This window comes from Pongo abelii, chromosome 1 (assembly GCF_028885655.2).
Source record: "Pongo abelii isolate AG06213 chromosome 1, NHGRI_mPonAbe1-v2.0_pri, whole genome shotgun sequence".
NCBI classification, from domain to species: domain Eukaryota; kingdom Metazoa; phylum Chordata; class Mammalia; order Primates; family Hominidae; genus Pongo; species Pongo abelii.
Genome location: NC_071985.2, coordinates 182,658,457 through 182,684,324, shown reverse-complemented (window position 1 = coordinate 182,684,324; position 25,868 = coordinate 182,658,457). Strand labels below are relative to the sequence as shown.

The window sequence follows — 25,868 nt, the reverse complement described above, 5'->3', positions numbered from 1 at the left end:
ATATTTTGCCAGAAAAGCATTAATAGAAACAAAATATAAGACTCATAATTAGCTGGGGCAACATGGCCAGATCTCATCTCTACATAAAAAAAAAAAAAGAAAAAAGAAAAAAGTCTGGCATGATGGTGTGCCGCTGGTCCTAGTTACTTGGGAGGCTGAGGCAGGAGGATCACTTGAGCCTACGAGGTCAAGGCTGCAGTGAGCCTTGTTTGCACCACTGCACTCTAGCCTGAGTGACAGAGACCCTGGCTCAAAAAAAAAGACTCATAAAAATTTAGCTAGAGGGAATGTCAGAGGTCAGACAGTTGTTGAATCATAGATTTTAAAGCTGGAAGGATCTTAAAAATCTGTCATCGGCGGTTTTCTAACTTATTTTCAAAGGGTTACCTCCCTCCCCTAGGCCCAAACAAAATATTACAATACATAAAAGTAGGACTACTCTGGTTGATACAGGGAGAGGTCAATGGGGAGCTTAATGCTCTTGGAGTTGGCCTTTTCTTCCTTGTATCTGTTGACACCTGGGGTATACCCAGAGGATCTCAGGACCCCGTGAAACACTTTTTAAAACTGCTGATCTAGTGATTCTAAGAGTTCCAAATGAGGAAGTCAAGACATTTCTCATTTGACTTAGTGTCAAATGTCAGCATTTCCTCCTCGGGCATACCCAAGCATTAATGCAGAGAATCATAATCATATTTTCCCTCTCAACTTTAAGACAATCTTTCTAATGCTTTGAATAGACAAGATAATGAAGATACATTTGTTGGATGAATAAATAAATGGTCCTTCCCTTAAGCATTTACCTGCTATCTTAACTCTATTTCTCACGGAAACACTGGTTCTCCTCCCTTAATGGTTGTTCGTAGATCTAAGATCTCCTCCTGGTTTAAGGTAGTCAACAGCTTAAAAATCCACAATGCCTTCTCATTTTAGAGCAGTGAAAGAACCTCCTCCACAAAACAACACATTTACTAGGACAACAGTGCTTGAGTTCCCGCTGCGTTTCAGGTAGTCAAATATCTGGAGAATGAAGTTGCCTTTAAATTTGAGGCTTAGTCTTAAACAGGTAAAGGCTCAAGATTTACAAGATATACCACATGTTCTTTTACAGTGCCTAGCCAGGTTCACAGGCAACTGAAGAGAAACAAAGGATGAGTATGACAAATCTTCTCACATCCTCTATCAGGTAAGCTATCATCTCAATCTTTGCTTAATCTTGCCTAGTACTCACTCCCTCCTTTGAGGCGTCAGGTTAAGAACAAGGGGGGGGAGACACAGAGGAGAAAAAAGGTAATGTTCTATATATACTTCTTTCTATACTTACCCCTTTTACTTTACTGTCCCACATCTATCCTCTTTCTCCAAATCCTGTTCAATAAATTAGCTCCTTCTATAACAACAGGACCTTACTTCATATTAAGACAGTGATTTTAATATTCTCCATGTGTCTCCATTATTTGTTTTCCCTTCACAAAGTAGAGAATCCCCAAACCTCTTAAAATCCCAGAAAACAAAATCCTATAACCACAACATCTTCAAAGGGAGGTATCTAAAAAGCCAATTTTGTTGAAAAAAGTATATTTCAAATATGAATTATTGAAATATCTGCAAGAATGAACTACTTAATTATGTATAAGGAACTCCCAGTCTCTTCATATTTTCTTATCAGCCATCTAACAGGTTAGAAAAAGCTTTTTCTAAAAAATAAGATAAACAAACTTTTTTTCATTAATGTTTGCTGATGAGAATAGATAATCTCTTGGTATCTGTCATGGCTGCCCTAAAATTCTTTAAATCCAGAAAAGGTATTTATTCATAATTTTAAAAACAGCTAAAAAATTAGTGATTATGTTTATTGCATTCATTTATTACCTTTAACATTTAACAAACATTTACAAATCACTGTTAAGCGCTACACTGTTTGGACCTGTGTGAAAGATACAGTATATCTTCTCTTAAGGAGCACCATATATTGTACATAGAGTGATTAGTGCTATGACATGTAAATTCAGAAGAGAGGACCTAAATCATAGGGGGTAGGAATCAGGAAAAACTTCCTGGAGGAGATGATAACTAAACCATTTAAGGTAAACATTTAGAACTCATAACTGGCATTAAAGCAAGCTTATAATTGAAATAGATGTTCCTTTCAGCAACATTCACCAACTACCTATTATGTCAAGGCACTATGTTAAAAACTAGGTATGTCAGCCAGGCATGGTGGCTCATGCCGTAATCCCAGCACTTTCAGAGGCCGAGACAGGCAGATCACTTAAGGTCAGGAGTTCAAGACCAGCCTGGCCAACATGATGAAACCCCATCTCTACTAAAAACACAAAAATTAGCCTGGTGCAGTGGCAGACGCCTGTAATCCCAGCTACTCGGAAGGCTGAGGCAGGAGAATCGCTTGAACATGGGAGATGGAAGTTGCAGTACGTGCCACTACATCCAGCTAATTTTTATATAATTTTGTATAGACAGGGTCTCATTATTTGCCCAGGCTGAAGGTGAACTTATTTTAAACTATTTGTCAGGCAATTCGTGTATCTCTAATTCTTTAGGGTCAGTTACTAGAGTTTATTGTGTTCCTTTGGTGGTATCATCTTTCCCAAATTCCTTATGATCCTTGTATTCTTGCAAAAGTGTCTGTGCATTTGATGAAAAAGTTACCTCTTCCAGACTTTATGGGCTGCCACCATCAGTAAGAGAGACCTTCACCTGTGGGTGTGGAGAGAGAGTAGGGAAGGAGAGAGGCACTCTGGGGCATGCTGTGGCACTGGGTCTAAGGGCACAAGATACCAAGTGGTGTGTGTGTGTGGTGACTTGAGGTCTAGGGGGGACACTGAGTCTTGTCAGCTTAGTTAAGAGTCTGTGACATTGGCACCTGTGTGATCCTTGGTGGCAAAAGTTGTGGGAGGTCTGCAGAGGCTGCAAGGGCTACTGGAGTCCTCTGCTGTGCCTCTGTGTCCAGCAACAAAGGGCCATGGCTAGCAACAATGAAGGCCAGAGCCAGTGAAATGCACATCCTCTGGTGTAGAGGCTGGCTGCAGACATGCCTCTGGCAGCAGATCCAGATGTAGCCTCATGCACTGGGGTAAGTGCTGGAGACAGAAACAGGAGATGAGCAAGACTGTAAGAGCACATGTGGGATGGTCAGGGCTGGAAGCTTGCTTATGCTCAATTGCAGGGACCAGCTAGGGTTAGGTGACAGGAATTAGACTATCTGTGTATATGTGGTCAGCTGCAGGGCCATCTGTGATTGCAAGCACAGTGGTAGGGGCAGGAGCCAAGGGGCAAGATCACCTACTTATACACATAAAACTGTGGCAGCCAGGGTTGGCGGCATGCAGTAGCCTAGCTGCTGGGGTAAGCCTCAGGTACATGTAGTGGTGGGTTTGAAGCCTGTGATGAGTGGTCACAGAGCTGTTTTCAGGCACACATGCAGTAGCTGTGTTGTCTCCCTGGGCCAAAGAACCCATGGAGGCAGCAGCTGGGGTGGCTCTGGGGAGGAGGGATTTCAGGTGCTTAGGCACCTGAAAAATACGAAGTCTGCTGAGGAGGGATTCTAGACCCAAGCAGGAGCAGCTCAGGTGACTCCAGGTCAGGGGGAGGGAGAGGAGTGGTAGGTCACACACCCAGAGACTGTCAAGGCTGCTGGGCTGTGTTCCCAGGCCAGAACAACTACAGCAGTAGCAGTCTTGCAGCTCTGGGTCTTTGCCCATTTTTTAACTGGGTTGTTATACTACTTAGTTGTAGGAGTTCTCTATATTTTATAGACATTGATCCCATATCAGATGTATGATTTGCAAATATTTTCTCCCATTCTGTGGGTTGCCTTCTTAACGCCATTGCTAGTGTTTTTTGATGCACAAAACTTTTTAATTTTCACAAAGTCCAATTTCTCTATTTTTTCTTTTGTTTCCTGTGCCATTAGTGTCATACCAAGACATCATTGCCAAATCCAATGTCATAAAACCTTTGCCCTATGTTTTCTTTTAACAGTTGTATTGTTTTAGATCTTACAGTTAGGTCTTTCCTATATTTTGAGTTTATTTTTGCATATGATATTAGGTAATGGTCCAACTTCATTCTTTCGCATGTGGATATCCAGTTTTCCCAGTACCGTTGAAAAAACTTCCCTTTCTCCATTGAATGGGATTAGTGCCCTTGTCAAAAACCATTTTATCATAATATGCTGGTATGCTGGGGCTCTCTAGTATATTCCATTGGTCTATATGTTAGTCTTTATACTAGCACTGCACTGTTTAGATTACTGTATCTTTTTACTAAACATTGAAATCAGGAAGAGTGAGTCCTCCAGCTTTGTTCTTTTTCAGGATTGTTTTTGGCTATTCAAGGTCCCTTGAAATTCCATATGAACTTTTGCATAAGTTTTTCTATTTCTGCAAAAACCCACCATTGGAATTTTGATAGGGATTTCTGTAGACTGCTTTGGGCACTACAATATTAAGCCTTCCAACCCATGTACATGAAATGTGTTTTCATTTATCTATATCTTCTTTAATTTTTCAGCAATGTTTGGTAGCTTTCATAGTACAAGTCTTCTGCTTCTTTTATTAGTTAATTCCTAAGTATTATTCTGTTTGATGCTTTGTCATTGCAATTGTTTTTCTAATTTTCTGTTCAGCTTGTTGACTGTTGGTTTATAGAAATGCAAGTGATTTTTGTGTGTTGACTTTGTATCTTGGTATTTTGCTGAATTCATTTTTTAGTTCCAATAGTTTTTTAAAAATGTAATCTTTGGAGTTGTCTACATATAAAATCATCATCAGTGAACAGAGATTATTTTAATTCTTCCTTTTATTTCTTTTTCTTTTTCTTGCCTAATTGCCCTGGCCAGAACTTCCAGTACTATGTCAAATGGAAATGGTGAAAGGGGTCATTCTTGGCCGGGCGCGGTGGCTCACGCCTGTAATCCTAGCACTTTGGGAGGCTGAGGCGGATAGATCACCTGAGGTCAGGAGTTCGAGACCAGCCTGACCAATATGGTGAAACCCTGTCTCTACTAAAATTACAAAAATTAGCCGGGTGTGGTGGTGTACTCCTGTAGTCCCAGCTACTCGGGAGGCTGAGGCAGGAGAATCACTTGAACCCAGGAGCCAAGATTGCGCCACTGTACTCCAGCCTGGGCAACAGAGCGACACTCTGTCTCCAAAAAAAAAAAAGAAAAAAAGAAAAAGAAAGGGGTCATTCTTATCCTGTTCCTGATTTTAGAGAAAAAGTTTTCAGTCTTTCACCCTTGAGTATGATGTTTGCTGTGAGTTTTTCATATATGTCTTTCATTATGTTGAAGTAGTTTTCTTCTATTTCTAGTTTTACCATGAAAGGGTGTTGAATGTTGTCAAATGCAGATGATGACGTGTTTTTTTCCTTCATTCTGTAAATGTGCCGTATTACATTGAGGATTCCATTATCTCTTGCTTGCACTAGTACAACAGACTCATACCTGATTTCTCTGTCTTCTATCTTGTTTCCCTTCAATCTAGCCTGTGCACAGCAGAGTGCTCTTCACTAAACTGTGTATTTGTGGGGAGATATCACTCCCCACTTAAAAGTCTTTTACTGCTGGCCAGGTGCAGTGGCTCATGCCTGCAATCCCAGCACATTGGAAGGCCGTGGCAGGTGGATCACTTGAGGTCAGGAGTTACCAGCCTGGCCAACATGGCGAAACCTCGTCTCTACTAAAAATACAAACATTTCACCGGGCATGGTGGTGGGTGCCTATAATCCCAGTTACTCAGGAGGCTGAGGCACGAGAACAGCTTGCACCCGAGAGGTGGAGGTTGCAGTGAGCCGAGATCACACCACTGCACTCCAGCCTGGGTAACAGAGCGAGATGCCATCTCAGAAAAAAAAAAAAAAAAAAAAGGCTTTTACTGCTTTCTACAGTTCCAAATTCTCAATGTGTCATACAAGACTTACTCACTTTCACCTCATCTCTTATCTTCCTTTTCCCCCGACTTTCTTCTGCACTAACAGCAACCTACACTTATCTCTTCTCACTTGCTACATCAAATCATGCTTTTTTCTCTGAATAGAATGAATGGAATATGATTCCTTTGATTCTTTGTCTGTGACTCATTCTTTATAATCCAATTTGGATGTCACCTCCTCTAGTCTTTTTTTTCTTTTATTTCATTTATTTAAAAAATATTCATTTAAAAAGAACTATTCTGTGTCTGTTACATGCCAGGCACTATGCTAGGTGTTAGGGCTACAGAGGGGAGAAAGGCAAACAAAGTTCTTGCCTGCAAACATTCTTGAAAGTTACAACCCACCCCCATTATCTATGCTCCCCTAGCATCTCATGCTTGCCTCAATTTTCTCATTAATCATATAAAATTACCAATTTATATTCATCTGACTAGTACATAGTGAGCATTCAATAAATGTTTCTTTAACCATAGTTATAAACTAATGCTTTTAACATCACATTAAAACTTTTTTTTTGTTGTTAAGTTTTTAGATTGCTTCTCCTTCTTCACTGTCAACTGAGAACTGAACAATTCCCAAGGAGCCAGGGTCAACAAGGCCCCCACACTGTTTCACCCAAGCAACTGGGGATAAATTGTTACCTAGCTAGGTATCCAGAAATATGGGAAAATCATTAAACGGGGGCTCAGGAACAAGGGGAGGATGATAAGAAAAAATATTAAATGATCATCATAAAGAAACTGTGTCTGTAGGGCCAGAATGATGTAAGAATCAAAATTCTCCCAGCTAAAGGACATATAACTACAATCCATAAAATCTAAAACTTGAATTTAACTGCTGGTCTCAAATATTTCCTTCCTAACTCAAAGTTTAAGAAAGTCAATAGCAAAATGATTATTGTTGGCTGGGCACGGTGACTCACACCTGTAACCCCAGCACTTTGGGAGGCCAAGGAGGGCAGATCACTTGAGGTAAGGAGCTTAAAACCAGTTTGGCCAACATGGCAAAATCCCGTCTCTACTCAAGGTGCAAAAATTAGCCGGGCATGGTGGCACATGCCTGTAGTCCCAGCTACTTGGGAGGCTGAGGCACGAGAATTGCTTGAACCCGTGGGGAGAAGGCTGCAAAGATCGTGCCACTGCACCTCAGCCTGGGCAACAGAGCAAGACTCTGTTTCAAAAAAAAAGAAAGATGATGGTCTTAAAACACACAAAGTCACGTAGGAGTAGAACCGGAAGACAGCAGTAGAATCACCGGGTAGAAGGTACAATTACACATATTTCAACTTAATGTAAGGAAGACAACAGAAAAACCTGCTCGAAAATGAAACTGGTTATCATAGGAGGGCAGAACTCCTAATAATAAGATATTATTATTCAGTAATAATAAGATATTACCGAGGTTGTGACTGTTTTAGTTTGGCAAAGCCTCCCAATCCCACACTACCATTTTCTCAAAATAACCTAAATAGTGTGCTAGCCTCACAAACACTGCTCTTCACTATATGGAACTGACTTCTCTCTGCTGATGGGACCACCCAAATAACACATGTAATGGTGAGGGTGAGAGAAGAAAGTAAATGAAGTGAAACAGTTACCTGTCACCTCTCAGACAGGACACAGAATAATTAAAAATTTTGGTTGGGGCTAGTTGGCCACCTTTTAATGTTAGTGGATTTATCCATTAAAGAGTGAAAGTATGACCTAGCTATTAAAAACAGACTCAAGCACTTTAAAGAAATATCTCATTAAATTATGTCCGGCAATTTCTGCCAAGCAGTGAAACTCAATATTATCTTTATTTCACAAGGGCTAGTGAGATAAAGTGCTTTAAAAAAAAAAAATGGTTTGGTCTCTTGAAAAGGAATAAACATTTTTGGAGAACAAGTACAGTACAGTATAATAGAGCACAGTCGTATTATTAGCAGGGGAAAATGCTTCCTTCTCTGTGGTTTTCTAAAAAATGTTAAGAACCAGAGTGGCAAATTATAATTTTCACAGGATGATTATAGACTACAACTTCAATTACATAACTCCATTTCTCTTTCACATGTTTAAGTGATATAAATACATATTCAAAGGATGGCTGGAGAAGTCCTGTGGTAGGTTTCATAATGGGTGTCCAGAATATATAGGCAGTTTAAATAAAAATGAGCAACCACATTTTGTATAGAATGTAAATGGAAAGAAATTTTTATCGTACCAACCTAAGCTTTTAAATACTTGAATCATGCTCTGTCTTAAAAAATTCTAGTTTAAGGCCAGGTGTGGTGGCTCACACCTGTAATCCCAGCACTTTGGAGGGCTGAGGAGGGTGGATCATTTGAGGTCAGGAGTTCAAGACCAGCCTGGCCAACATAGTGAAACCCCATCTGTATTAAAAATACAAAAAAATGAGCTGGGTGTGGTGGCACGTGCCTGTAATCCCAGCTACTCGGGAGGCTGAGGCACGAGAATCACTTGAACCCAGGAGGCAGAGGTTGTAGTGAGCCGAGATCGCACCACTGCACTCCAGCCTGGGTGACAGAGTGAGACCCTGTCTCCAAAAAAAAAAAAAAATTATACTTTAAATAAAGTTCATCTGTGCTATTTAGTTATGACTTCCATTGTATACACTTTTAAAGTCTTGGTGATGACTTTTCCTAGCACATAGTAAGAGCTCAATAAATATTTCTTAAATAAGTTAAAACATCCATGCTCTCTTTCCCATTTCCTTATAACCATGGTCAGAGTTGAGCATGAAAGTGCTGTTTGTAGCCATGGAACAGAATTTAGATATTCCCTTATAATATTCTTTAGGCTTGGGCCGGGTGCGGTGGCTCACACCTGTAATCCCAGCACTTTGGGAGGCCGAGGTGGGTGGATCACGAGGTCAGGAGTTCGAGACCAGCCTGGCTGATACAGTGAAACCCTGTCTCTATTAAAAATACAAAAATTAGCCAAGCGTGGTGGCGGGCACCTGTAGTCCCAGCTACTTGGGAGGCTGAGGCAGGAGAATCGCTTGAACCTGGGAGGTGGAGGTTGCAGTGAGCCGAGATCGCTCCATTGCACTCCAACCTGGGCAACAAGAGTGAAACCCCATCTCAAAAAACAAAAAAAAATTATATATATATATATATATATATATATATTCTTTAGGCTCACATAGACCCAAATAGGCACAACACACACACAAACGTGTTCAATCTTATCTACCCCTCTCTTTGTTTCTTTAGGACCCTTGTGTGCAACACTATCACTGCATTTTTTATATTATGCCATCACTATTATTATTATCTTTTTATTTTTTTTTTGAGGTGGAATTTCACTCTTGTTGCCCAGGCTGGAATGCAATGGCACAATCTCAGCTCACTACAACCTCCACCTCTTGGGTTCAAGTGATTCTCCTGCCTCAGCCTCCTGCATAGCTGGGATTAAAGGCATGCGCCACCACACCCGGCTAATTTTGTATTTTTAGTAGAGACGGAGTTTCTCCATGTTGGTCAGGCTGGTCTCGAACTCCTGACCTCAGGTGATCCACTCACCTTGGCCTCTCAAAGTGCTGGAATTACAGGTGTGAGTCACTGCACCCGGCCACTGTTATTTTATCTATCACCCTTGACTCTGAGCACTTTGGTATAGGTACAGTGTTATTCATCTTTGTTATCTAAAGATATTAAGCACAGTGTCTGCCTCATGGCGAGTGCTCCAACCCAATGAGTTAAAGGACTTCCAGGGTCAATCCTAATGAATCTACTCAACTACACAGTCAATAGCAAAAAAAGTTTCTTTTTTCTTTTTTGAGATGCATTCTCATGCTGTTGCTTAGGCTGGAGTGCAGTGGCGTGATCTCGGCTCACTGCAACCTCTGCCTCCTGGGTTCAAGCAATTCTCATGCCTCAGCCTCCCAAGTAGCTGGGATTACAGGTGTCTGCCACCACACCTGGCTAATTTTTGTATTTTTAGTAGAGACGGGGTTTTACTGTGTTGGCCAGACTGGTCTCGAACCCCTGGCCTCATGTGCCCTGCCTGTCTCGGCCATCCAAAGTGCTGGGATTACAGGCATGAGCGACTGCGCCCAGCCTAGAAAGTTCTTTGTTAGCCCGATGGTTCTAAGTAAAAATCATTTCAACCAATCCATCTGAATTCTGTCTGTTGAAACATGAAACTAACAGAGTCAGAAGGAGCACATTAGTAGTAACCTTGCATGGACAGTTTCTGCCTTCAAGAATTTACCGAGATTTAATTAATGCTACATTAACTTTATCTGTTCATTGCTCTGGCAGATAAAAAAGAAACGGAAGTGGGCAGGTAGGTGCGGATGGGCCCTCAATGAAAAGCTGGCAAACAGGCTTACTTCTTCTGACTGTTCCCGGGTCTGTGCAGGTGAAGATCTTCTTCCCACTGTAAGTCGATGGCAGGGATAAGAGAGCCCTGATTCAGCAAGACACATCTGCAAAAAGGAGAATCCATCATTTGTAAACAAAGTATGGCCATGTTTCACAAAAGGATTTGACTTTTCAGGTATTTTCTATTATTGCTGAAGCTAGATTAGAAAGCTAACTCTAGTATCCTGGGTATTACATAACCAGGAAGGCTTTGAAAATTTGAAATTTTTCCACACATGGGATGTTATGGTAGCCAAGGCTAATTTTCATTAGATGATAGACTGAGGTTCTAGGAAACTGTAATGAGCCCAAAATAAGGCAAATCATACATACTTGCCCCCAATCCCCCACTGCCTCAATGTGTGTCTGCTACTTTTCTGATTAGCAGAATAATACCTCATTTTCCTAACTCCGAGGGCAGTAGGGATAGAAATATAAAATTGTAGGTGAGATACAAAATTTAAAATTTCCATAAGATACATATATAAAAAATATACAAAAACCTAAGTTTAGGTTTTACCCTAAAGGAAGCTGCCTTATATTGAGTAGTTACAAAAGTTCTCCTATTACAGGGTGCTTCCTCAAATACTTCATTTTCAATACACTGTTTGGACAGATTAGCCTTAAATAAACTGAGTCAATGATGCTTCAGGTTCTCCCAGAGTTTACTTGTCAAAACTGGTTAATAAAGAAGACAATGATAAGACACGATTATTCCTAGAGCTCTGTATAATCTCACAATTGCAAGTATTAAAAGTCCTTATAAACCTGTCTTTAAAAGGTACTTTGAAAAATGTCTTGGGAAGATGATGAATATACATACATAGGACAAATGAAACCAAAACAAAACAAAAAATAAGCAAATGAAAAAATTACAACTGTCCTTAATGACACCTAGATAGGGATAGTATTTGATTATTACTTTCTCCACAGTGTAGGGATAATAAGGTTGAGTTTATGGGTAAAGTTAATGAGAAAATGCCTAGCACACAGTAGTGGCTCAACAAACATTACTTTTTACTAGTCTGTGAAGAATACCTGTGGCTTGAGATAAAATGTCCAGCGAGAAGGATGGACTCTAGAAAACATGACTTTAGCAGAAACACCTTCCTCACCTAGACTGTTCCATGAGAGAAGCCCACTGTCACCTTGTATTCTGGGGTCTTTCTAAGTTAGCCTGTTCCTTAATTAACACAAGAGTAGTTATCTTATTCAGTTCAATTATTTAGTCTTTACAATGTCAACCAAAAAGAAAAAAAAAAGTGACCCTAGCGGTGATGATGATGCTTATATATAAAAAATGCCTATAGAATTTGAATAAATATTATGAAATATGAGGGTAGCTACAAAAGCAGTATTTGTAAATTAACATTATATAATATTAACATTATTTTAAGTGTATGTGCCCAATTAAATAATTTGACAATTATACTACATCAACACAAAAAGTTTATGCATTTAAAGTATCCAAAGAAAACCCTTTTTCACAAAAATAATAATTATTTTACAGTATTTATATTTTTAAGGCCACATCTTAAGGAAAAAGTAGCTATAGTTGGCAAGAATTTAATTGTTCTTGTCAGCTGTCAATGATTGAAATATAAGGATGGTAAATCATTTTTTGACAGGACATGAAGAAAAATGAACAAAATTAAGTAAATTTGTTCTGTTAAAAAGTAATCCATGGAAAAGGCAGGCACTTAACAAATTCTTGTTGATCCCTAAAGGAACTTTTTCTATTTAGTAACAGGAGACGGCTAAGTGTAGAATGGACTTTTAAACTCAGAGTGTCCTGAGTTCAAATTCACTTCTACTATTCACTCGAATCAATATTTTCCATCTCGAAACTAAGTTTCCTGGCTGGGCGTGGTGGCTCATGCCTGTAATTCCAGCACTTTGCAAGGCTGAGTCAGGAGGATAGCCTGAGCTCAGGAGTTCAAGACCAGCTTGGGCAACATAGTGAGATCCTGTCTCTAAAAACATAAACAAAAGATTAGCTGGGTATGGGGGTACATGCCTGCAGTCCCTGCTACTTGGGTTGCTGAGGCAGGAGGATCACCTGAGCCCAGGTGGTTAAGGCTGCAGTGAGCAGTGATCATGCCACTGTACTCCAGCTTGGGTGACAGAGTGAGACCCTGTCTCCAAAAAAAGAACAACCAATTAGCTGGGCATGGTAGAACACACCCATAGTCCAGCTACTAGGGAAGCTGAGATGGGAGGATTGCTTGAGCCCAGGAGGTCAAGGCTGCAGAGAACTGAGATCATGCCACTGCATTCTAGCCTGGGTGATAGAGCAAGAACCTGTCTTATAAAAAAAGAGTCTAAGTTTTCTGTTTTGTAAAATTAACATGACCTTTCCTAACGGGCTTTCTGTAAGGATGGCTTAAATGAGAATACACTTGCTACATAGTAGATATTCCATCAGTGAGTGAACACTCAAAGTCCATTTGAAGTTTTTTCTTTTCTTCTTACAAACAGTATTTAGTGTTAAGAACATACTGTGCTGGGCGCAATGGCTCACGTGCTGGGCACGGTGGCTCACGCCTGTAATCTCAGCACTTTGGGAGGCTGAGGCGGGTGGATCACCTGAGGTCAAGAATTCGAGACCAGCCTGACCAACATGGTGGAATCCCATTTCTACTAAATACAAAAAATTAGCCAGGCATGGTGGTTCATGCCTGTAATCCCAGCTATTTGGGAGGCTAAGGCAGGAGAATTGCTTGAATCTGGGAGGTGGAGGTTGCAGTGAGCCCAGATTGTGCCATTGCACTCCAACCTGGACAACAAGAGTGAAACTCCGTCTCAAAAAAAAAGAACGTACTATGTGATTCTCAAAGTATGTACTACAGGCACAGGGTTCTTGAGATTCTTCCAGGAGTTCCATAAGGTCAAAATTATTTCATAATAATACTTAAATGGCATTAGACTTTTTCACTGTGTTTTATTTATTTATTTATTTTCTTGAGAGGGAATCTTGCTCTGTCACCTAGGCTGGAGTGCGGTGGTACGATCTCCGCTCACTGCAACCTCCACCTCCCAGGTTCAAGTGATTCTCCTGCTTCAGCCTCCGAAGCAACTGGGATTACAGGCCTGGCCACAGTGTTTTCATACTGATGTTAAAAAAGGCAATGGTGGGCAAATCTGCTGCTACTTCAGCACAAATTAAGGTAGTAACACCAAACTGTTAAAAATCTCCAGTTCCATGTACTCACTGTAAAAACGGCAGTTTCATTTAAGAACGTCCCTGTTAAATCAGTAAAAATTCTTACTTTTAATTAAATTTTGACTCTTAATACATGTCTTTTAATATTCTATGTCACAAATGGGAAGTACGTATAAAGGACTTCTACAGCATACCAAAGTATAACGGATGAGTTGAAGAAAAAGCACTTGTGTTTGAGTTATATGCTGAATCAGCCACTTTTTTTCATGAAACACCATTACTACTTAAACAAATGATGGGCAGACAAACTGGTTATTTGGATTTGGCATTTAGACAAGTATCCCTTATTTAAAATGCTTGGGACCAGAGGTGTTTCAGACTTAGAACGGTTTTGGATTTTGGAATATTTGCATCATATATACCTAACAGTTGAGCATTCCGAATCTAAAAATCCAAAATCTGAAATGCTCCAATGAGCATTTCCTTTCAACATCATGTTGCTGCTTAAAAAGTTCCAGATTTTCAGATTACGGATACTCAACCTGTGATTGAGCATCCCTAATTGCTGAACATTTTCTCCAAAATGAATGAAGTGAGACTACTACTTCAAGGAACAGGTCTGACAGTATTAATTGCCAATGACAAAATTTGAGTTTTCACGTAAAAATTAAGAGTTTTAAAAACTATCAGCCATCATGAGCTTGACAGTTTCTCAATGCTTAAAGCCTTTGTGATGAGTTCAGTGGTTATACTAATATAACAGATGTGACTTTTTATATCATGTAATGAAATGTGTCAACATTTAGAAAATCTGCATAACTCACAAGATCAATATTCTCCAAATGAACAGTGATTGCATGATGTTATAAAATTATGTATGGATAAAGGTTTAATTCAAACTGTGAGGCAGACCAATGTATCTTACTGTGACAAAGTATTAATACAAAATGTATACTGATAGGGCTTCAGATTCTACATTAAAAGTAACATTTAGCTTTACCCAAGACATTGAAAGCAACATTTAGCTTTACCCGAGAAAGCTCCTTGCCACATATACACACACACAAAAATTAAAATAAAAAAAAATAAAACTAACTTTTAGGAAACTACCACTTCTCAAGTTCTAGTTTAGTATCAAAGAATAATATCTATAATTATTTGAAAAGACTATTAAAATACTCCTCCCTTTTCCAACTATAGATCTGTAGGAGGTCAGATTTTCTTCATATTTTCAATCAAAAAAATTCATTACAACAGGTTAAATGCAGAAGAAGGAAGACACGAAAATCCAGTTGTCTTCTATTAAGACAGACATTAAAGAGATTTGTAAAAGTATAAAAACAGTGCCACTTTACTTACTAAATTTTTAGAAAATATAATTACTTTGTATAAAAATGCTATTTATATTAACATGTAATTCACTTAAATATTATTTTCTTCAATATTAATTTTTAGAATGGTAAATGTCAATGAATATAATCCACATAAACAAAAGCTCTCTGGGGTCTTTGATGATTTCTTTACAAGTGCAAAAGGATCCTGAGACCAAAAAGCTGTGAACTGCTGAACTATGCAATGTGTACATGTGCAACTAATTTTCATGAATAATGACAACTATTATTTGAAACAACTGAGAAGACAAGCTCTTTCATGAAATCTTAGAATCTTTTTGATGTTTCTTCTTTACACAATAAACAAAGCAAACAGTATCTTCTTTGTATTATTCTTTACGTTATTCTTCATATGAAAATAAAATACTAGGACAATATGCAAAGGAAAACTCCTGTAAACCATCATGACTGATCACTGGCTATGTCTAACAAGTTGTTAGTAAAACACAGTATTATCATGTTAAGCTTGGTCCTCAGAGCATTTAAGACCATTCTTAATACTTCTTTCTTTAAAAATATCATATTAGTAGACTCGGCGTGGTGGCTCACACCTGTAATTCCAGCACTTTGGGAGGCCAAGGCGGGCAGATCACTTGAGGTCAGGAGTCAGAGACCAGCCTGACCAACGTGGTGAAACCCCGTCTCTACTAAAAATACAAAAATTAGCTGGGCATGGTGGCGGGCGCCTGTACTCCCAGGCACTCGGGAGGCTGAGGCAGGAGAACTGTTTGAACCCAGTAGGCAGAGGTTGCAGTGAGCTGAGATTGAGCCGCTGCACTCCAGCCTGGGTGAGACTCAGTCTCAAAAAATACATATATATTCACACACACACACACACACACACACACATATATACACACACACACATACATACACTATATATATTCATATACACACATATATTCACATATACATATATTCATATATACATATATTCATATACATATGAATTAGTTCTTCAAAGTATTTTTTATTTTATAGCCAAATTTTAACCCTCTCCCAAATACATGCTTGCAGTCTGTCTTTTTTTCTAATTATAAATGACAAAGACTAAGACATTTTAAGAGTATTGGAAGCTATAAAACCTGTTATGGGACCTTGGGTCAGTAACCAAGAGTCTTAAATTCTCCTTTTGTAAAATATAGGTACGACCAACTAAATGGCCTCTCAGATCCCTTCTAGCCCTAATGGGCTATGATCTTCATACATCACTAAGGAGATTTGGTTATGTCACCTGCAGACTCCTTGCTCTGCATATAACACACCCAGTAACACAAGTGAACGTGATTCAAACTACAGCTTTACTGTTTGTATCTTTCATTCACTCAGTTTGTAAAATACAATTCTCTTGTGTTTTAAGAAGAACAATTAATATGAGACATTTTTTAAAAACCATATCTCAAGCTTGTCATCATCCTAACAAGACACTGATGTAATTTCATCCAGATTTGGGAATGCTACTGGATATTAGCATTGACTACACTGCACTGATGATCTTTTTAATCTGTGTATTTGTATGTCAAGATGTATCCAACTGTACACTTAAAAAATGTATGGTTTATTACAGGTCAAATATACTTCAATAAGGCAGTATTCAGTGCTATTAATACATGCATTTATATCCTCATATAAAGTATTGCTTTTTTTTTTTTTTTTTTGAGACAGAGTCTCACTCTGCCACCCAGGCTGGAGTGCAGTGGTGTGATCTCAGCTCACTGCAACCTCCATCTCCCAGGTTCAAACGATTCTCCTCTTCAGCCTCCTGAGTAGCTGGGACTACAGGTGCATGCCACCAAGTCTGGCTAATTTTTGTATTTTTGTAGAGATGGGGTTTCATCATGTTGCCCAGGCTGATCTTGAATTCCTGACCTCAAGTGATCTGCCTGCCTCGGCTTCCCAAAATGCTGGGATTATAGATAGGAGCCACCTCACCCAGCCTAAAGTATTGCTTTTTGACATATATATATATATATATATATATATATATATATATATATATATATATATACACACACACATACGCCCATGAAACCATTCAGTATTTTAAAAAGCAGTTGTATAATAACTGCTATTATTAAGAGCTCAGTATGTATTGTTATTACACAAAGTGCTTTATACGCACTACCCCACTTAATTCTCACAATAACTCTGCCAGGTAAGGATTATAATCCCCATTTTAGAGATGAGGTTACTAAATCTCACACAGAATAAGAAGGTTGCCCAAAGTCAAACAGGTACTGACTGGTGAACCAAAATTAAAACTCAGGCACTTTATCTTACAACCATTTAAAAAGCATCCAATCAAACAACTATTAAGGCTCTAAGATATCTTGTCTTACTATCTGATAACCAGTAATTACTTTCTTTGGCTTAGTTAAAACAGCTACTCCTAGAGACCATCAATTAGTCAGAAACTACATAGTAAGTGCTTAACATATGTCTACCATACATGACAACTCTGTAAATTAAAGACTATCATGATTGTACAAATCATAAAACAACCTTAGAGTGATGGAGTAACTTGTCCGAGATAAATCAGGTACCAGATGGCAAACCAGATTTAACTCCAAAAGCCATGGAGTTTCCTATTACATCACATTTCCAACGTAAATAAGGCTTTTTATAGTAAGTAGTCCTGAAGATGACTTCTGGAATACTCCTTTTAAATTTTCAGATGCTTACTGTTCAGCTACATAGATTACTGAGGTAGTTTTAAACCAAACTGAGTCATGAGGCTAAAATTTCATTTACTGCCAACCAAAGCGCAACTCAAAAAAGCTTATTTATTTTTATTCACAATCCGAGGTTTCTTCTGCCCTTCCCCCAGCCATTTTTTTGTCACTTATGTGCTAGAAAAGTCACACAGAGCTTTAATTTGTGGCAGGTTGAAGCAAGCTTATCAAGAATGCTAGTTACCAAGTGTACATGCACTTGTCTGGACTAGCCCACTGCCACATTCTTGTAGCAGGGTTAAACAGCAGTTTAGTCACCTCATAAAAAAGCACACTGTTAAAAAGGAAGTGACTAATAATATTCTGGAACCAACAGAATATTAAAAGACATGTGCAGGTCAAGATCAATTATCAACAAAACTCCTGTGTAAATAGCTCAAAAAACTGTGTTCTCTGCCTGGCCTTGCTGTGTTACAGTCCTCAGTTGATTTGCCAAGTTGGTAAAGTTTAATGAAATAAAAACCAACAGTTACAAGTTCTCAGGCTTTTTGCTATGTACATAAACACAAACGCTACCATGTAAGCAACCAGAGTTGGAAGAAACAAGGATGGCTGCTATACATGGCTTCATTTTACACATAAGATACTAGATTTGGAAGAGTCCTCAGAATTCATCAGTTGCTTGTATCCCAACCACGAGATCTTGAAGCCTTAGCCCAGTCAAGTGCTACTGCCATATCTTCCCCCGCCCAGCATCTCCCCTGCCCCATTCCAAGCTAGTAATAAGAATTTCCAGAGAGAAGGTATCAGCAGCCTTCTCTTAAACTTCTATCAGTGATCCCACCATCCGCAACAGATTCCAAATGAAAGGCAGTTTCTCCTCACAAGATAAGGGTCTAATCCTCTCACTTAACAGGAAAAGAAACTGAGGTATAGAGAGGTGAAGTGTTTGTCCCAAGTCTCACATCTGCTTAATGATAGCACAAGCATGTTCTCTTTTTGACTCCTAATCTTGGTTTTTCTTTTTCTTCTTTTTTTGTTTTTTGAGACAGTCTGGCTTTGTTACCCAGACTGGAGTGCAGTGGTACAATCACGGCTGACTGCCACCTCGATCTCCCCACATCAAGCAGTCCTCCCACCTCAGCCTCCTGTGTGGCTGAGTCTGCAGGTGCATGCCACCATGCCCAGCTAATTCTTAAATTTTTTGTAGAAATGAGGGTCTCCTTATTTTTTGCAGAGATAGAGTCTCATCATGTTGCCCAGGCTGGTCTTGAACTCCTGGGCTCCCCCTTTTGGGCTCTCAAAGTGCTGGGAGTACAGGTGTGAGCCACCACACCCAGCCAACTATGTGTTTTTTAAAGATGTTACAGTTAATTGTAAAATACTAACAAATATCTTGATTTAATTATCTCATATTTTCTTTTTAAAAGCTTTTGGAAATATATATAGTGATTTTAAATGCTTCTGACTTTTTTGGTTTCTTTCATTTAATCTGGTGGGACTCTCAAAATCAAGGAGAATCACCTGATGCTATTTTTCCACATTATAATTACCTACTTTTATGCTTCCTTATACTGTCCCAACATTATCTTGAGATTTTGGCTATCAAAGAGAGGTTGCTCAATATAAAAAGTTTTTTTTTTTTTTTTAATCTTCTAGGGCATTTCATCCCCTAAAACCAGCTTATGTCATAGGGAGATAAAGAGCTGCTCACTGTAACAGAATTAGCACAATTTCTAAATGGATATGCTTTTATAACTAAACACAGACATCAATATTCTTGTACTTCATTACTTATTGATTTTAGTGAGTACACTAGAAGAGGTTCTGAAGTATTCTACATCATTAAAATACTTCTGAAGAGCATTAAGTTACACAATAAGAAATACAGCCCAGACCAGCCTAACACTGTCTAATGGCATAGTCCCTCATACCTTTTTAGAGAGAATGGTCAACTTTACCTATATAAAAAAGTACTATCCTCAGGTAAGTAAGTGCTCAAGATGTTATTTGTAAGGCAACTTTAAACCAAAGTTATTTCAGCTCAATCAAGAACTCTGTTCCAAAGTCAACTTTTTTTTTTTTCAGAGGCCAATAATCCACACTGTGAATTAAAATAGCCCTTCTTTCTCAGTTCCTATCACTACAGCTTTACGTCATTTAGTTGCTTATGAGCACCCTCTGGTGGAGGGCAGAAGAGGGAAAAGAACATATTAAACATATTGCCTATAACCAGTAGGAAGGGTGAGGGGGAAAGAGAGATCTGGAATACGTGCAGATTTCTCTTGACTCTGCTTTTCTTCCTCATATTATTTGATAATTTAGAACTATCTGTTGAATGTTATACTAACCATATAGTTACTCAGAGTTGATAACTTATTCAATAAATATTTAGTTATTATATGTCAGGCACTTGGATCCAAATAACCTGGCCTTGGATCCGGGCTTTGATATCTAATGTCATTTCTCAGGAAAGCTGCTTATCTCAAAACATCTCAGTTTCCTTGTCTGAGAAATGGGAATAATATCTTTGTTGACAGCAACAAAGAGATAAGTGAAAAAATATGTAGCATAGTGGACTAGATTTTCAACTTTAAAAAAATAAAAATCACACACCACCTCATCTTTGTCTCCTTGCCAGAAGGATTATCATATAGGTGTTTTCAGTTGCAATGCCCAATTATTTTTAAGAATCTAAGCCTAGATGACAGAATTGGTATCATTTAAGTATTTTATATCAACAGATGTCAATTAAATTTAACTGTATTAGTATATGTTCTAAAACATACAACAACCAAACATATTATTCAGTCTTTTCCATACCAAAGATATCCAAATGATGCTGACCAATGTTAAAGAAAAATTTCTTCCTAAGTGAACAAATTTAAATTATAGAGAGAGAAGAGTTTCTTATCATTTCCCACATAACATTCTTGTGAGTGCCAACCTATGGAGAGCATTTTTGTTTAGATATATTGTAGCTGTGAGAGTTTCTTCTTTTTTTTTTTTTTTTTTTTTTTTGAGACGGAGTTTCACTCTTGTTGCCCAGGCTGGAGTGCAATGGTACAATCTCAGCTCACCGCAACCTCTGCCTCCCAGGTTCAAGCGATTCTCCTGCTTTAGCCTCCCGAGTAGCTGGGATTACAGGGATGCGCCACCATGCCTGGCTAATTTTTTTGTATTTTAGTAGAGACGGGGTTTCTCCATGTCGGTCAGGCTGGTCTCGAACTTCTGACCTCAGGTGATCCGCTCGCCTCGGCCTCCCAAAGTGCTGGGATTACAGGCGTGAGCCACCGCGCCCGGCCGAGCTGTGAGAGTTTCTAAGGGCCCATATCTTACATCACTCATTACCTGCTTACGACTGGGAATTTCGAAAGGATACATTACATAGCCATGTCCAAAAGTGGAACTTGCTTCAGGTTTCCCATTCAATTCCTGCGAGAGGAACTAAACCAAAATTGAGAGAAAGAACAGGCTATTGGAGGCAAAAATAACAAGAACAAAAACAAACAAACAAATGAAAAACTAAAAAGGGTATCTCTGTCTGCTGCAATGACTTTGGGGGACCAGTTAAGCCTCCTGAGAACATTTAGCTTAAAAACATTTAACTAGCCTGTAAGCCACTTTTTTTTTTTCCTGTTGCCACCATTAAAGCAAAGCAAGAATTGTTCTTTTACGTCTTTAGGCTTCTTGGTGCCCTTGTATGACACCTTTCTGCCATAAGTTGGCCTGTGGTATGATTCCATATGTGTAAATACTTGGGAAAAACACTATATAGAGAGCAAAGGACCTGGGTTAAAACTCTAAATCTGCCTCTTATTCATTCTATGACCTTGATCAACTCTCTTCTCTAAGTTTTATCACCTGTATGATGAAAAAATTGGACTAGATGATTCTCATGTTTTCTCTCACCCTGAAAACTTTTTCAGTCTGATGTTCAAGGCCATAACCCTGCCCACCTTTCCAGCCATTATCTCCCACTATTTTTGTATACAGATTTGTTTGCTCAATGATCCAAAAATGTGCCTTGCATGTGCCTACTCTTAGGCTTCTGCTCATTCCATTACTCTTGCCTGGGTTTCCCTCACCATTCTTTTCCATCTGTCTATTTCTTAGGTATGTGAAGACAATATGAGAAAGATTTAAGTGACAAAACTTCAAAACTCAGCTCAATCTCTTTCTGAAAGCCTTCTATATGACCTCCCCAATTTCACATTTTTCTTTGTCTCCAAAACACTTGGTATCTTTTGGTAGTCAATCATATCCAGTGACACTTGGACAAATCTTCCAGATAAACCTCATTTATTCAGCTAGTTCCTAAGGGGAGACCCAGAATCCCAGGTGGGAACTGAGTAGACAGAGGCAATGTGGATGTCACAGTGATACAGGGCAGGCGAGTCCCAAAACTGGGGCTTAGCACAGGAGGGTTCTTGGCTTTGCCCAGAAAAGAATTCAAGGGTGGGCTGGAGGTGTTAAGACAGCAACTTTTATTGAAGTGGCAGTGTACAACAGTAGCAAAGCTACTTCTCCTTGCCGAGCAGGGCTCCCCCATAGGCAGTGTGCTCAGAGTAGCAGCTCAAAGGCTGTTCTGCAGTCATATTTATACCTGCTTTTAATTACATGCAAATTAAGGGGTGGTTATGCAGAAATTTCTAGGAAAAGGGGGGTAACTTCTGGGTTGCTCAGTTGTTGACATGGAAAGGGGCAGTCACTTCTGGGTTTTGCCATGGCAATGGTAAACAGACATGGCACAATGGTGGACATGTCTTATGGAAAGCTGCTTTTGCCCTGTCCCTATTTTAGCTAGTCCTCAATTTGGTCAGGTGCCTGAACCCTGCCTCTGGAGTTCAGTCCTGCCTTGCACCTCAACAGGCAAAGGTTTTACATGAGTGGGTCAGGAACTGGACCCAAAGGAGGGGAACGACAAATTCCTAGAGATCAAAACTCTGTCATCTTACATCTGTGGAAGTCTGCCCAGGCCATAACCATGTATGACATTTCTGTTCACTAGGGAAATGGTAGTCCTAAGAGAGGCTGCAACATTGCTTCAATGAGTGCAACGCATGAGGGGACCTGCTGTCCTAGGAGGGGAGGGGAAGAAGTAGTATCTTACTGAAGAAGGAGAAGTCTTACCCCAAAATGTCTCCCCATATCTCTCAAATCATTTGTATCACTGACAACGAAGTATCTGGAAAAATGTGTCATTGTAAGGTAATTTCTTTGGTAGGCAGACGTCACTACACTTCGTTGGAGAGGTATAAAAGCAGAGCAATTATGAACTTGGACTCCAAAGCCATTCTTCTAGGGTTTGAAATCCTGGTTCTGCTGGTTAAAGAGCTTGTATGACTCTGGACAACTCTCTCACCTTCTCAGTGCCTTAATTTCCACCTCTGCAAAGTCTTATAATTTACAAGATTGTTGTGAAGATTCAGGAGTATGTGTATCTAAATCTGTCTATCAACCAATGTATCTATCTATGCTTGATTGTATGAATTTTGCTAAATCACTCTGGGGGAACAGACAGTACTATAAGTAGAGTGCAAAATACCATTATCCACTCACTTAACTAATAGTTACTGAACAACCACAATGTGTCAAGACCTCAGCTGAGTGCTAGAGATAGAGCCAATGGTGAACAGTTTCTGCTTTGATAAAGCCAATAATTTTCCAGGCTTTAGGTTTGTGAATAAAGTATAGATCATGCTAGTTCTATTTTATGCTATTCTGCCTAATCCTTGTTATTCCCTCTTAGTGAGAATGAACCTGGCATAGCTTGCCACATCGCCATTTCACAGACAAGAAAAATGAGGCTCATATTTTCACCCAGGGTCGATCACAGAGCTAACAGACAGCAAAACAGAGTCAGAACTAACTTCATCTCTAGTATTTATTTGAGGCAAGGTCTCACTCTGTCACCCAACCTGGAGTGCAGTGGCTTGATCACAGCTCACCACAGCCTTGACCTCCCAGGCTCCAACAATTTTTCCACTTCAGCCTCCTGAGCAGCTGGTACTACAGGCACAGGCCACCACACCCGGCCAACTTTTTTTTTATTTTTAGTAGAGTCTTGCTATGTTGCCCGCACTGGTCTCGAACTCCTGGGCTCAAGCAATCCTCCTACCTTAGCTTCCCAAATTGCTGGGATTACAGGTGTGAGCTACTGTGCCTGAAGATTCTCAGCTTTTAAAAATGACATCATCTCCACCTGAAACATAAACCAACCAGGCTGACTTGTCAAGCTTTTAATTTTGGGGATGCAGGAACATGGTAAAGCTGAATTATGGAAAAAAAAAAAAAAGTTAAGTCATTAGATCGCCCAAAATATAACTATATTTTAAGACCATGAAAAGAATAAAGAGAACAACTTATGTTGCAAAACCACATGTTTCACCTGTTTTCTCCCCCACACCCCCACAGTTAGCTTCTATAGCCAGGAAATTTATAAACAAAAATCTCACTTTAACTTTCCTATACTCTACTCAGGTCAGGCAAACATAGTCATTAGTGATTTGAAGTATTTTGCTAAATAAATTAAAGTACACTTTTAAAAGACAGCTGTCAAAGAAAAAGACAATGGATTGTGTTTGGAGAACAGATTGAAAAACATTGATCAAATCTTCCGTGGTTCCTACTGTACTCCAATACAGTGGTGTTCATATGGTGACTTGCAGGTCATTCAGCTCATTCACATATATGTATTACCTGTTTCATATATGATCCATATGATGATATGTTCAATACACTGAATACCTCTCAAAGAAACTGAAAACCAAACTTTCAAGCATTTTTCTAATTGTGGAAGTATCCTTTCCCAAAAGAGAACATAATTTTCTACACATTACTTGAGATTTCACACCATAATGGCTTACCACAAAAAGAAGCATGGAAAAAGTTTTCTGTTATTAAAACTACTTAAATATCAAAAAGAAACCATGTTAAAATAAAAACAAATGCATGTTTTTCAACAATTTATATTTCATGTTAATTGTTATTGTTGTTATTGTTTAATTAGGCTGTATGAAAATATCTCTTGAAAGGTATTTAGAAGTTTATACTAAATGGGTGAAAAATCTATCTTGGATGCAGTGTGCTCAGGTTATAAAAGCATCAGTGCTTATTTTATCTCCCCACAAAGTGTTGCTGAGATAATTACTGCTGACAGCTTTATTCAAGGTTCATTTCACTTTTTCTGCTGTTTTTCTCGGTTAGAAGTTCAAGAGAGCCCATGGGAAGCCACACCCCTCACACCTGTTAGGCTTCTTCATGTTACAGAGGGCCAGTATGGACATGTCACTTCAAATTAGCATTGTACCAAGGCACTAACTGTGACAATTACTTATCACAGGTTTAACTAAGGAAAAAAAAAAAGTTTCTAATTCAACCACAAAAACAGTGTCACAAAATGTAATTTAAACCTGTAAAAGCAGGTAGTATAAAAAACATTCAGAGAGCTGCAAAATAGGTTCCCAGGGTCGAGCTTTGTGCAGCATCTGAATTATGCAGGAATGCTATACAAGCGAACATTTCCTTTAAAACAAAATCAAACCAAAAAGGTAAACAAGGCAGCGCCAGCAATTACACTTTACCAGCCAGCAGTGGTGATGAGCGGGTCTCTTCAAATTTACTTCATTGTACTGGTGTATTTGATTCACTTTGTTAATTCTTTTGTGTCAAGTTACTAATTCAATAATGAAATTTCCAGTTAAAGCAAAGCAGCTACTTTTAGACTTATGAAAGACTTAGCTTTATACTAGGAAGAAAGAATTTTCTTCTAATATTTGCTTTTCTCCACTTACAAACCAGAAAATTATCATTAGACAAGGTAGATATTAACACAAAAAGAAAAAGGAAAAACCTCACACCCTTAAATGTGCTTCAAGCTAGTTATTATAAGCCTCCCTGTTTCAAGTGCAAAATAATCTCAAAATTATGCCACCTCTGAAAGACCTAGGATAGTTGGAGGTAGTTAATATGGACTGCTGTGAGGCTAATTGTGGATCTGAGTTAATTACTTTCTGATGATAGCAGATTTTAAAAATAAATAAGATGGTCTTTTACTCCATTTTTACTTCAATTTAAACTCAAGGAAACACGAGATGATGATGGTTAAGCTCTGAATACTTCATTATTTGCTGCTGCTATTTAGATGAAGACCCAGAAAGTCTGAGAAATATGTCCACATCATAATCAATGCTAATATTCACTAGGAAAACAAGAGTGGACAGATACATATTTTTCACAATGCACACAATTTGATTCACAAATACCCAGTGTACATTACTTGGTCAGAGTTAACAGGAATTAACTGTCATTTCTCACCC

The 25,868-nt window shown here is 38.9% G+C and overlaps 1 protein-coding gene across 2 annotated transcripts in view; it reads right to left on the bottom strand.

Moving 5' to 3' along the window:
• Window positions 1-25,868, bottom strand: part of FAF1 (Fas associated factor 1) — a 534,212-nt gene that overhangs the window by 150,712 nt on the left and 357,632 nt on the right. For both annotated transcript variants that reach the window (XM_002810838.5, XM_063712405.1), the window contains one exon: window positions 10,291-10,386. In XM_002810838.5, coding sequence (XP_002810884.1) covers window positions 10,291-10,386 — 96 coding nt within the window. The remainder of the gene's footprint in view (window positions 1-10,290; window positions 10,387-25,868) is intronic.